Source organism: Heterodontus francisci, chromosome 11 (assembly GCF_036365525.1).
Source record: "Heterodontus francisci isolate sHetFra1 chromosome 11, sHetFra1.hap1, whole genome shotgun sequence".
NCBI lineage: Eukaryota > Metazoa > Chordata > Chondrichthyes > Heterodontiformes > Heterodontidae > Heterodontus > Heterodontus francisci.
The window spans coordinates 84,808,289-84,820,890 of NC_090381.1; the positions used below are offsets into that span (position 1 = coordinate 84,808,289).

The following is a 12,602-nucleotide window of genomic DNA, read 5'->3' on the forward strand; positions in this document are numbered from 1 at the left end:
TTCTCCTCTTGTCCAGTACCTTCGCACTTACATTTGTGACTCTTCCAATGCCCTTCATCACATTAACAGTTTCCAATTTCCTGCCCTTGTCTCCTTTTCACTATGGCTGTCTAGTCCCTTGACACCTTCACCTGACCGGGACAGCCTGCAGGGCTTTCTTGAATGTAGACCCAACCAGTCTCCATCCACAACCACCCTCCGCCACCTGGGTGAACTTGATCTTACCTTGAACAACTTCTCCTTTGACTCTACACACTTCCTCCAAATAAAAGATGCTGTTATGGAAATCCAATTGGGTCCTAGCCATGCCGTCTTTTTCTGCTATATGTGCGACATTCTTTGTTCCAGTCCCACACAGGTCCCCTTCCTCAAGTCTTTCTCCATACACTGATGATTGTATTGGTGCCACTTCTTGTTCTCGCCCCAAACCGCAAAATTTCAACAACTTTGCTTCCACTTTTTCCACCCTTCACATGTTCCGTCTCCAATTTTTCCCTTCCACAACTTCTCTGTTTCAATTTCGGGCGATAGGCTGTTAACCAATATCTACTATAAGCCCAGAGACCCCCCCCAGATACCTCAATTACATTTCCTCCCATCTCACTTCCTGTAAGGACCCTATTCCCTTCTCCCAGTTTTTCCATTGCCATCGCATCTGTTCTGATGATGCCACCTTCCACACCTGGGCTTCTGATAGGTCTTCCTTTTTCCTTAACTGAGCAGTCCCCTCCACATTGGTTGACTGGACACTCAACATTCCCACCCATTTCCTGCATATCTGCTCTCACCCCCATCCCCCTTCCTCCCAGAACCACAATAGGTTCCTTACCTTCACCTTCCACCCTACCAATCACCACACCCAATGGATCATCTTCCACCAATTCTGACACCTCCAGTGCAATGTCACCTCCAAATATATGTTCCCCTCTCAGCATTCTGAAGGAACTGTTCCCTCTGCAACACTAACAGCCCCTTCCCCTTCCATAGCAACTTCCGTGCAAACGTTGGAGATATAACACCTTTTTCATCTCCTCCCTTCATACCATTCAGGGTTCTTCCAAGCGTAACTTGTACTTTCAATTTCGCACACTCTGTTCGCTATTTACAATGTGGTCTCCGCGATGTTGGGGAGACCAAACACAGATTGCGTGATCACTTTACTGAACATATCTATTCAGTCCGTCAGCGCGATCCCGAGCAGGGAGGTTATGATGAAACTGTATAAAACGCTAGTGAGGCCACAGCTGGAGTACAGTGTACAGTTCTGGTCACCACACTTTAGGAAGGATGTGATTGCACTGGAGAGGTTGCAGAGGAGATTCACCAGGATGTTGCCTGGACTGGAGCATTTCAGCTATGAAGGGAGACTGGATAGGCTAAGGTTTCCTTAGAGCATAGAAGGCTGAGGGGAGACCTGATTGTGGTATACAAAATTATGAGGGGCATAGATAAGGTGTATAGGAAGAAATGTTTTCTCTTAGCGGAGGTGTCAATAACCAGGGGGCATAGATTTGAGGTAAGGAGGAGGAGGTTTAGAGGGAATTTGAGGAAAAAAATTTTCACCCAAAGGCTGGTTGGAATCTGGAACACACTGCCTAAAGGGGTGGTAGAGGCAGGAAACCTCGCAACATTTAAGAAGTATTTAGATGAGCACTTGAAACACCATTGAACAAAGAACAGTACAGCACAGGAACAGGCCATTCGGCCCTCCAAGCCTGCGCCGATCTTGATGTCTGCCTAAACTAACACCTTCTGCACTTCCGGGGCCCATATCCCTCTATTCCCTTCCTATTCATGTATTTGTCAAGATGTCTCTTAACCGTCGCTATTGTATCTGCTTCTACCACCTCCCCTGGCAGCAAGTTCCAGGCACTCACCACCCTCTGTATAAAAAACTTGCCTCGCACATCCCCTCTAAACTTTGCCCCTCGCACCTTAAACCTATGCCCCCTAGTAACTGACTCTTCCACCCTGGGAAAAAGCTTCTGACTATCCACTCTGTCCATGCCGCTCATAACTTTGTAAACCTCTATCATGTCGCCCCTCCACCTCCGTCATTCCAGTGAAAACAATCCGAATTTTTCCAACCTCTCCTCATAGCTAATGCCCTCCAGACCAGGCAACATCCTGGTAAACCTCCTTTGTACCCTCTCCAAAGCCTCCACGCCCTTCTGGTAGTGTGGCGACCAGAATTGCATGCAAGTGTGGCCTAACTAAGGTTTTGTACAGCTGCAACATGACTTGTCAATTTTTATACTCTATGCCTCGACCGATGAAGGCAAGCATGCCGTATGCCTTCTTGACTACCTTATCCACCTGCGTTGCCACTTTCAGTGACCTGTGGACCTGTACGCCCAGATCTCTCTGCCTGTCAATACTCCTAAGGGTTCTGCCATTTACTGTATACCTCCCACCTGCATTAGACCTTCCAAAATGCATTACCTCACATTTGTCCAGATTAAACTCCATCTGCCATTTCTCCGCCCAAGTCTCGAACCGATCTATATACTGCTGTATCCTCTGACAATCCTCATCATTATCCGCAACTCCACCAACCTTTGTGTCGTCCGCAAACTTACTAATCAGACCAGCTACATTTTCCTCCAAATCATTTATATATACTACAAACAGCAAAAGTCCCAGCACTGATCCCTGCAGAACACCACTAGTCACATCCCTCCATTCAGAAAAACACCCATCCACTGATACCCTCTGTCTTCTATGACCGAGCCAGTTCTGTATCCATCTTGTCAGCTCACCTCTGATCCCGTGTGACTTCACCTTTTGTACCAGTCTGCCATGCGGGACCTTGTCAAAGGCTTTACTAAAGTCCATATAGATAACATCCACTGCCCTTCCTTCAGCTATCATCTTCGTCATTTCCTCAAAAAACTCAATCAAATTAGTAAGACACGACCTCCCCTTCACAAAACCATGCTGTCTCTCGCTAATAACAAAACCATGCTGCCTCTCGCTAATAAATTGAATACAAGGCTACGGGCCAAGTGCTGGAAAATGGGATTACAATTAGGGCGGCGCAGTGGTTAGCACTGCAGCCTCACAGCTCCAGCGACCCGGGTTCAATTCTGGGTACTGCCTGTGCGGAGTTTGCAAGTTCTCCCTGTGACTGCATGGGTTTCCGCCGGGTGCTCTGGTTTCCTCCCGCAGCCAAAGACTTGCAGGTTGATAGGTAAATTGCCCCTAGTGTAGGTAGGTGGTAGGAGAATTGAGGGAAGGTGGGGAAATGGGATTAATGTAGGATTAGTATAAATGAGTGATTGTTGGTCAGCACAGACTCGGTGGGCCGAAGGGCCTGTTTCAGTGCTGTATCTCTCTATGATCTATGATGTGCTTGATGGCCGGCACGGACACGATGGGCCAAAGGTCCTGTTTCTGTGCTGTAAAGCTCTAAGAATCTATCTACGAGCTTTTATTTTCCACAATAACCTTTGATGTGCACCTTAACAAATGCCTTCTGGAAATTTAAGTACAGTACATCCATCGGTTCCCCTTTATCCACAGCACATGTTACTTCTTCAAAGGACTCTACTAAATTGGTTAAACATGATTTTCCTTTCACAAAACCATGTTGACTCTGCCTGATTACCTTGAACTTTTCTAAGTGCCCTGCTATAACGTCTTTAATATTAGGTTCTAACATTTTCCCTAAGACAGATGCTAAGCTAACTGGCCTGTACTTTTCTGCTTTCTGTCTCCCTCCCTTTTTGAATAAAGGAGTTAGATTCGCTATTTTTCAAACCTTCCCTGAATCTAGAGAATTTTAGAAAATTAAAACCAACGCATTGACTATCTCACTCGCCATTTCTTTTAGGATCCTAGGATGAAGTCCATCAGGACCCAGGATTGTCAGCCCACAGCTCCAACAATTTGCTCAGTACCACTTCCCTGGCGATTGTAATTTTCTTGAGCTCCTCCCTCCCTCCCTTTCATTTCCTAATTTACTGCTATTTCTGGGATGTTACTTGTATCCTCTACAGTGAAGACCAATGCAAAATACCTGTTCAATCCATCTGCCATCTACTTATTTTCCCTTATTAATTCCCCAGACTCACTTACGATAGAACCAACGCTCACTTTGTTAACTCTTTTTAAAAAAAATGTATATAGAAACTCTTACTATCTGTTTTTATATTTCTAGTTAGCCTTTTTCCCTCCTCATCAATCTTTTCGTCCTTCTTTGCTGTTTTTTATATTGTTACGACCGACCGCTCCAGTCAAAGCCCCCAATCAAAATATACTATTCTGATTGTGGTGGGAGAAATGCGCTGTTAATTCAATCCCATCCCTCCACAGGTCGCCTAACATATCATTTTAAACTTTCCAAATTAAAGAAAGACCCAGCCAAATTGTACCATCTATTAACCCCCGAATGAGGCTAACCAAACCTGGTGTCTTTAAATCAACAAATTAACTGTTTAATTAGAAAAACGAAATTCCTAAACACTATGAAGATATAAACAACATTTAAAATAGAAAAAGTTAATGTCCTTGCAGATTTACGCTCTTGCCAGATGTGGAGCAGTCCAAGGTTACTTGAACCGTCCGATGGGGGGGACAAAAAAAGGTTCTTCAACAGCAGGACATTCCGTAGTCTAATTCAGAAGTTGGAATGCTTCTCTTCTTCCAACGATGAATTCAACAAATAACAACTTGCACACATGAATCAATTTGGCTTTAGAATTTTTGAGGGATAAAAGATTGTCACAATCTAACTTCCCTTCCTTCAGTTTAAATGATCAGAGATCTCTGTTTTGGCTTGACTTTTTAGAATTTTGAGAGGGAATAATAAATAAACAGACTAAATTCTCTTACTTCAGTTTAAATGGTCTGACAGCTCTCCTTTCAGGTGCTAACACACAACCATCTGTCTGTTTTTCCGGGTTCCAACAGTCTGTTTCCACTATAAGCCAGTTCAAAATTAAATTGTACCAATGTATCTCTCAATCTCTGGTCCTGAATGGCTGTATCCCGGGAAACAAGAATGCATTTTGTGAACCAGTCTTTGGAGCTTGCTGCCTTAAAGCAGTACTGCTCCCTTTCCAGCCTTAAAGGCATACTGCATTCTTCCCCCAAAAAAACTACAGGATCATAACAATATTCTGTCCAATTTTCTGACCTACCACCCATCTTTGTACAATTATACACTTTTTCTTTAAGTTTGATACTATCTTTAACTTTTTTAGTTAACCACGGATAGCAAGTCCTCCCCTTGGAATTTTTCTCTCCCGTTGCAATGTATCTATTCTGTGTATTCTGAAATATTCCCTTAAATGTCTGCCACTGCATCTCTATTGACCAATCCCTGAACCTGATTTGCCAGTTCACTTTAGCTAGCTCTGCTTTCATGCCCTCATAATTGCCCTTATTTAAGTTCAAAATCCTAGTCTTGGTGGCAGGAATGATATTTTGGAACAGACCAATTGCTTAGCTTACAAGACTGCAGAATGGTGCACCCACCACAAAAATACCATCTTAAAAAGTTGAGATTTGTATAATATTTATTCATATAATCATTTTATATTTCTCCACTTACATTTCTACTTTTCATCTCTCAATTTGAAAATAAGTTGCTAAATTTAGAAGTGTAGTATTATATATTATATCCTATTCACGTGGTTAGATCAGAATGGAATGTGAGATTAACAAGAAATAAATCTTGCCTTTTCAAACAACATCCTCCATCATTAAATTTTGTGATTTGATTTTTTAAAAAATCTATTTGACAATCCATTACTTCAAACCAACGAAATGTAATAACTTCAAGGTTGAAATTGACAACAAAAGCACTGGCAGACCAGAAAGGCCTGGTCTGTTTAGAGCAAGAGCTGTAACATGACATGCTGAGTTCAGTAATTAAGAGCATGCCAACACAATCATTTTAGAACAAACCAAGTTCCAAGCGTAGTCTGTGAAATGGATAACAGGTTCACTTATTTGAGCAGTTGATTGCACCAATGGCGTCTGAGGACTACAACTGACAGTTATTAATAGTTTAGCAACAGAAGCAATCACTAGGGATAAGCCTAACTGTTCTGCCCAGAATTTCTGCAACAAAATGATTAAACTAAAAAAAATGTACGTCAAAGACCACTCCTACTTAAAGCTATTTTAACATTAGATTCAAAAGATATTGAACATGTCTTTAATCTCCCAGCAGGATGTCTGTCTAAGGCAAGTGCAGTTACTATAATGTTCAAATCAGTTTGCCTGGCTCCTACTTAATTAATGCTGTAATGAGAATTCAGAAGAAGGGAAAGGAATGAGATTTGACAGATAGGCACATCACAGCAGATGTCAGATAATAGCTCAGCTTGCATTAAGTTTGATAATGCTGACAAATTGCAGTATAGTCAATGAGTGCTAAGTTACCCTGACATCCTCCCTACATTCATGTATTGCTACACATTGTTAGACAATATCTTAAAGTTTGGCAATTTTATCTAACAATAAGGTTTTATAAACTGATAAAATACTCTACTTCATCTGGCAATTTTTTAAATCAATTAAATTCTACTACACTGTATCACCAGATTTCTACTGAGCATTTTTAGGTGAACGTTCAAGTACCAAGTAGCCGATCATCTGTTCATGCTGAGTTGGAGGGAGGAGAGTTAGTGGACGAGCCACCATCTATGAAACCACAACCCCCCTTGAGTAAGGGGAGGAAGAAGTAGAACACTGCACTCCACTTCCTGTTCTTTGCTCTGTAGCCCAGTCACAAATAATATTAAAAACATATGCAATATAGCTGAATAATTTTTACTTTTCATTTTTAATTGCTTCAGAAACAAAGTAGGGCACTGCACCATATTTTTACAAATAAATTACATTTTGCTGTGGGAATGCAACTGTAGTTTTTAAAGGGGTAAATTTCATGACTGACTGGCTTAACATGGCTTTGCTCCCCTACCCAACATACAAAACATGTATGTGGACGTAAATAGTGAATCTCTGTACTGTGTTGAGCCATGTGCATCATAGGCAAGCTGACTCAGTTCTCAAATAAAACCAGAGAATGCTGAAAATACTCAGTAGGTCAGGCAACATCTGTGGAGAGAAAAACAAAGTTGACATTTCAGGTCCATGACCTCTAATCTCTCCACAGATACAGCCAGACCTGAATACTTCCAGCATTCTCTGTTTTTATTTCAGATTTCCAGCATCTACAGTACTTTGCTTCTGACCCAGTTCTCACTTGTTGTCTACATATTTGCACTTTCAGAAGACTTGAATGGACAGTGATCAGGTGTGAGAATCTGGCTCATTTTTACCTTCTTTCCTTATGCAGGGATGTTCCAGCCGACTTCCAGCTAAGGGCTGAGAGCAACTGAGCACAGACCTCGCAGGGTATCCAGGAGTTAGTTGTTTTACATGGTTTGACACCAAACCACATGAAGCATTTACTCAAAGTTGTCAGGGGAGAACAACATTCTCTCCCATACAGAAATTAAGATATCAATGTGTGGAAAACTGCACATCTTCCTTTTCTGTGATAGAGTGCTGATACTATAGACTTACTATGCCAGTACACCATTTCATTGGACATTACATTGAAAACAATATACCTATAATGATTCGCTTCCCTTTTACGTAACCTTTAAACAGTTCAAATTTTGTCATAATGAAAATATGTTTTGTTAGATATTGCCTCAGCCCATTAGCCTCTGAACTATTCACTCTGCCAATCAAAAATCTTTAATGATTACACAAAAATAGGTTTCAAAGCTTGCCATAAAGTTTCAAATGGGAAACACAAAATTTGTGCCAAAACTGAATCCTGTTTATTACAAGCAGTAGTGAACTGTGAACAAATATATCCTTGACATGTTTAAGCTGCAGGTGCCTTAACAAGTGAAGCATTTTAGGTCATTACTAGATTTATGCCTGATTAAAGTAGTAAATATGATAGTGTGAAAACACATTTTAGATTTGCTGCATTTTTTGCACCCTAATCATTGGTACTGACCTCCACATTCTCTACCTAAAACCACTCCCATTTAGGCAAGATAGCAGGGGAGCATCCAAACTGTCACATAGCTCTCAGCAGCAATTCTGTTCGCAGATTCCAGAAACATGAACATTTCGTTACTAACCATGAATTGAATCCAATCGGCCTCGTTCTATCGTACTCTGGCAGGTCTGGAACACTTTTACATGCTTCAATATTCAGGTATTTGAATATGTGGATTTTCCCCTTTATACAAATCTAGAAGAAAAGTATGAGTTTCATTTTCATCACTGCATTAGAATAAATGCTGTATTAAGTCAGATAATAAATACATAGGAAAGGTAGGTGTAAGATATTTTGACGGGTCTCCTGACAACAAAGAGCATGCACAGAGTGATCACTGACGTCATCAGTGCGTCTGAACACATGCCAGCTCGCCAGTATGAATCCACATGTGCACTCGACGTCACCATGGAATAATGTCACACATAATGACGACTGCACGTTATGACATAACCACGAGCAGTCAAGCAGCCAACTGGAGGTGGGGGTTTGGAGAGGGAAGTGAAGAGGCGTTAAGTGAGCAGTGAGACGGAGAACGAGGGGCAAGAAGTTGGGAGTGGGAGAGAATGACGGGATGGAGGAGCGAGCAGTCAGGAACAGCAAGCAGTTGGGAGCAACGGGAGGGAATGGTGAGCAGATGACATGGAAGGGAGTGTAGAAGAGAAAGCGATGATTGAGGCGGCGATCGCGGGAGAGTGTGGGGTACTGTTGGGGGAGATGGAGGCAACAATTGCAGCCATTGAAGGGTGAAGGTGTTTGGGTTCAATTCACTTTTTTGTCTCAAATTGAGCAGCAGCTTCTTTATTACTGGCAGCTGCCTGAGAGGTCGCTGTGAGGTTTCGGTCAATGAGGCTGCATTTGTGCATGTGCCAGTAGCACACCACCTAGTGGCTGAATTGTCAGCAAACATAGGCAAGATATTTCACCAGTAATAAATCACAAAGTTATCAGAATGATATTAAAATTGCCATGAATAAACGAAGATTTGATCTTACTGAAAAAAAAAGACAAGCTGTCAAAGCTTTTCGTCTTGCACTCATCAGGACAGATGCAGGAATGGCAAATTTCAAAGGGAGCAACAATTTCTACTGCATGACAAACCAGTACTGATTGGTTGGCAAGTTGACTCTGTTCGAGACGTTGCCATGGAGAATGCATCAGGGAACTACTGTTCCCACATTTTTAATTCAAAAAAGGTGCAATGCCTGGCCATATTACTTTTGTCTGCAGAGAACAGGTCCCCATCTATGAAAATATGCAGCTTCTAGCAGGCTTAAGTGAGCCACATTGCGAGCCCAATTGATAATCTAATCGTGGAATCAAATCTACTGTTCGACATTGTGTTCTGAGTTTTGCAAGTACGGGCTGGTTGAGCATGGTCAGTACTCTGCCCATTCGCAACAGGTAGATGTGATTCCGCAATTGGACAGCACTTATTGAACAATCCGAGTGTGCTAAGAATTATACTAACAACCAATTTAAGATTATCAATCAGGCTCGTAATGTGGCTCACTTATGCTTGCTAGAAGCTACATATTTTCATACATAGGAACCTGTCCTCAGCAGACAAAAAATAGCATGTCCAGGCCTTGCACCTTTTTTGCATTAAACAAAAACGTGGGTGACAATAGTTCCCTGGTGCATTGTCCATGGCAATGCCTTGACCAGAGCCGACTTGCCAACCAATCAGCACCCTTTTGTCATGCAGTATAAATTGCTGCTCCCTTTGAAATTTGGCATTCTCGTGTCTGTCCTGATGTGTGCAAGATGAAAAGCTTTGACAGCTTGTCTCTTTTTTCTGCAATACTCCAGTTCTGTACTACCAAGCAACTACTTGTATACAAAAGAACATTTAAAGCTCAAGGCAGTCAAATAAAAAGGAAAAACTGCAAATGTGTGTTCCTTCATCAGACTGAAGGCCAAGAGATAAATCAGGCATTTTAGTAAGTGTGGAAAAAGAGACAAAGGGAAGGGGAAGAAAATAGTAAAGAGAGGATGAAGAGAACCAATAGATAAAGAATCATCAGGAAGGGAGGTAATGTGTTAAATGATCTGCAAACTGTTAAATACAAAACTAGTGATATGAATGATTCTCAGTGAGGTAAGGCAATTATCGTAGCTTTCAATCTGAACCCATAGAATATTAATCCTATATATGTTGAAATTGCCAAATATGCCAGAAAATAAAAACTTCTCTCACTAAATTACTGATATTGAATGGAATATTACTCAGACAATACCAAATCTGAAAGCCAAATTAGTCAATGATGTCAGAAATAGAAAACCAACAAATTAAAAAAAAACAAGTCACCTTTCTGTAGGACATACCTGTGCAGGCGGAGACTGCAAGGGATTATTATCCAATATGATTATTTGCAGATGCCGTAGATTTCGGTAACAGACTGGAATTGTTGTCACTTTATTACAGGAGATGTCTAATCGCACTAGTGGTAAATCTGCAATCTCTAATAAAAGTAGTAAACTATTAATCACTGATTTGCACAACAGTTTAAAGGACATGGTGCTCTGTAAATCTAGCCCTCTGCAAGACAACCTTACAGTGTGACAATGAAAATTATTCTGAAATTGAATCTCAGAACAATCACTGATTGTACTATAGAAACTTAGATTGTTGTGTATCCAGATCACCTTTGGAATACAAGATATTTAAAAGCAGACATCATTCAACCCATATTCTATAAAGCTATCACCTACTGATTTTAAGGGAGGATGAACAGCTAACATTTCTCCAGGTATACCATTCATTCTTATTTTAGCGACACTTAATTCAAATTAACAAGTTAAAAACATTTTTATAAGCACAAAATTCTTACTGTCCTATGTTAGTCACATTGCTTAATTTTAATTACTGGATAACTGAAATTTTTTAGCACATTACAGTTGACTGTTCACCAATTCTGAAACTCGATTCCTCTGACTCATGCGTCGTTCCAATTGGACCAGCATATCATAATTTAAAACACCCGCCTACAAAAACCCACAATAAATGTCACGTGTCTTGTGTACACTGAACCTGACAAGCGTGCCACCTTTGCTAAGAAGGTAGAGCAACAATTTTTTCTTCCTTGCTGTATCTTACATTTGTGATTTTCATTTATAGCTTTTTAAAAATTTTCTTCATTACCTATCAAAACATGCAAAACTTTGCTTGTCAATCACATTCCACCGCAAAGTCTCTGCGTTACAGCTACCATGACCATTTCCTCACACACCTATAAACTAGAAGATTGGCTAGCTAACAGGAAAACAGAGTGTAGGCATAAATGGATCATTCTCTGGTTGGCAAGATGTAACGAGTGGTGTGCCACAGGGATCTGTGCTGGGGACTCAACTTTTTACAATTTATATAAATGAATTAGCAACCATACCTTCGGTCCCTTCATCTAAATTTGCTGATGACACAAAGACAGGTAGGAAAGTAACTTGTAAAGAGGACATACAGGGGCTACAAAGGGACATAGATAGGTTAAGAGCGTGGGCAAAGATCTGGCAAATGGAGTATAATGTGGGAAAATGTGAAATTGTCCACTTTGGCAAGAATAATAAAAAAGCATATTATCTAAATGGTGAGAGATTGTAGAGCTCCAAGATGCAGAGGGATCTGGGTGTCCTAGTGCTTGAATCGCAAAAGGTTAGTATGCAGGCACAGCGCATAATTAGGAAAGCTAATAGAATGTTATCGCTAATCACAAGGGGAATTGAATACAAAAGTAGGGAGATTATGCTTCAGCTATACAGGGCATTGCTGAGACCACATCTGGAGTACTGTGCACAGTACTGGTCTCCTTATTTAAGGAAGGATGTAAATGCGTTGGAGGCAGTACAGAGAAGGTTTACTAGACGAATATTTGGAATGGACAGGCTGTCTTACGAGGAAGGATTGGACAGGCTAGGCTTTTATCTGCTGGAATTTAGAAGAGTAAGAGGCAACTTGATTGAAACATACAAGATCCTGAGGGGTCTTGACAGGGTGGATGTGGAAAGGATGTTTTCCCCTTGTGGGAGAAGCTAGAACTAGGGGTCACTGCTTAAAAATAAGGGGTCGCCCATTTAAGACCGAGATGAGGAGAAATTTTTTCTCTCAGAGGGTCGTGAATCTTTGAAATTCTCCTCCTCAAAAGGCGGCGGAAGCACAGTCTTTGAATATTTTTAAGGCAGAGGTAGTTAGTTTCTTGATAAGCAAGGGAGTGGAAGGTTATTGGGGGTAGGTGGAAATGTGGAGTAATCAGTTCAGCCATGAACTTATGGAATGGCGCAGCAGGCTCGAAAGGCCGAATGGCCTACTCCTAATTCATATGCTCATATGAGTCAATGGTTAATGTATAATCAGGCGCATCCAATATTTCTGAACCAAGAAATCTTGCTGTTAGAAGGGAAATGTCGAGGTCTAACCTACTGGCCTCTATAAGAGCCTTGGTCAAGTTTGCTCATCAATAAAACAGCTTTGTTGTTATTCAGACTACTTGCATGGCTTTTTATTCAGCACTTAAGGAACTGGATAAATTCTTCTGTCTCAATCGCTTGAAAGCTTTTGAATAGGTAACTAAAT

General features: G+C 41.1%; 1 protein-coding gene across 10 annotated transcripts in view; it reads right to left on the reverse strand.

Moving 5' to 3' along the window:
- The window catches only part of LOC137375347 (DISP complex protein LRCH3-like), a 182,825-nt gene that overhangs the window by 56,116 nt on the left and 114,107 nt on the right, over window positions 1–12,602 (reverse strand). For all 10 annotated transcript variants that reach the window (XM_068042372.1, XM_068042378.1, XM_068042376.1 and 7 more), the window contains exons 5-6: window positions 10,361–10,497; window positions 8,115–8,227 (exon numbers count right to left, since the gene is read on the reverse strand). In XM_068042372.1, the coding sequence (XP_067898473.1) occupies window positions 8,115–8,227; window positions 10,361–10,497 (250 nt within the window). The remainder of the gene's footprint in view (window positions 1–8,114; window positions 8,228–10,360; window positions 10,498–12,602) is intronic.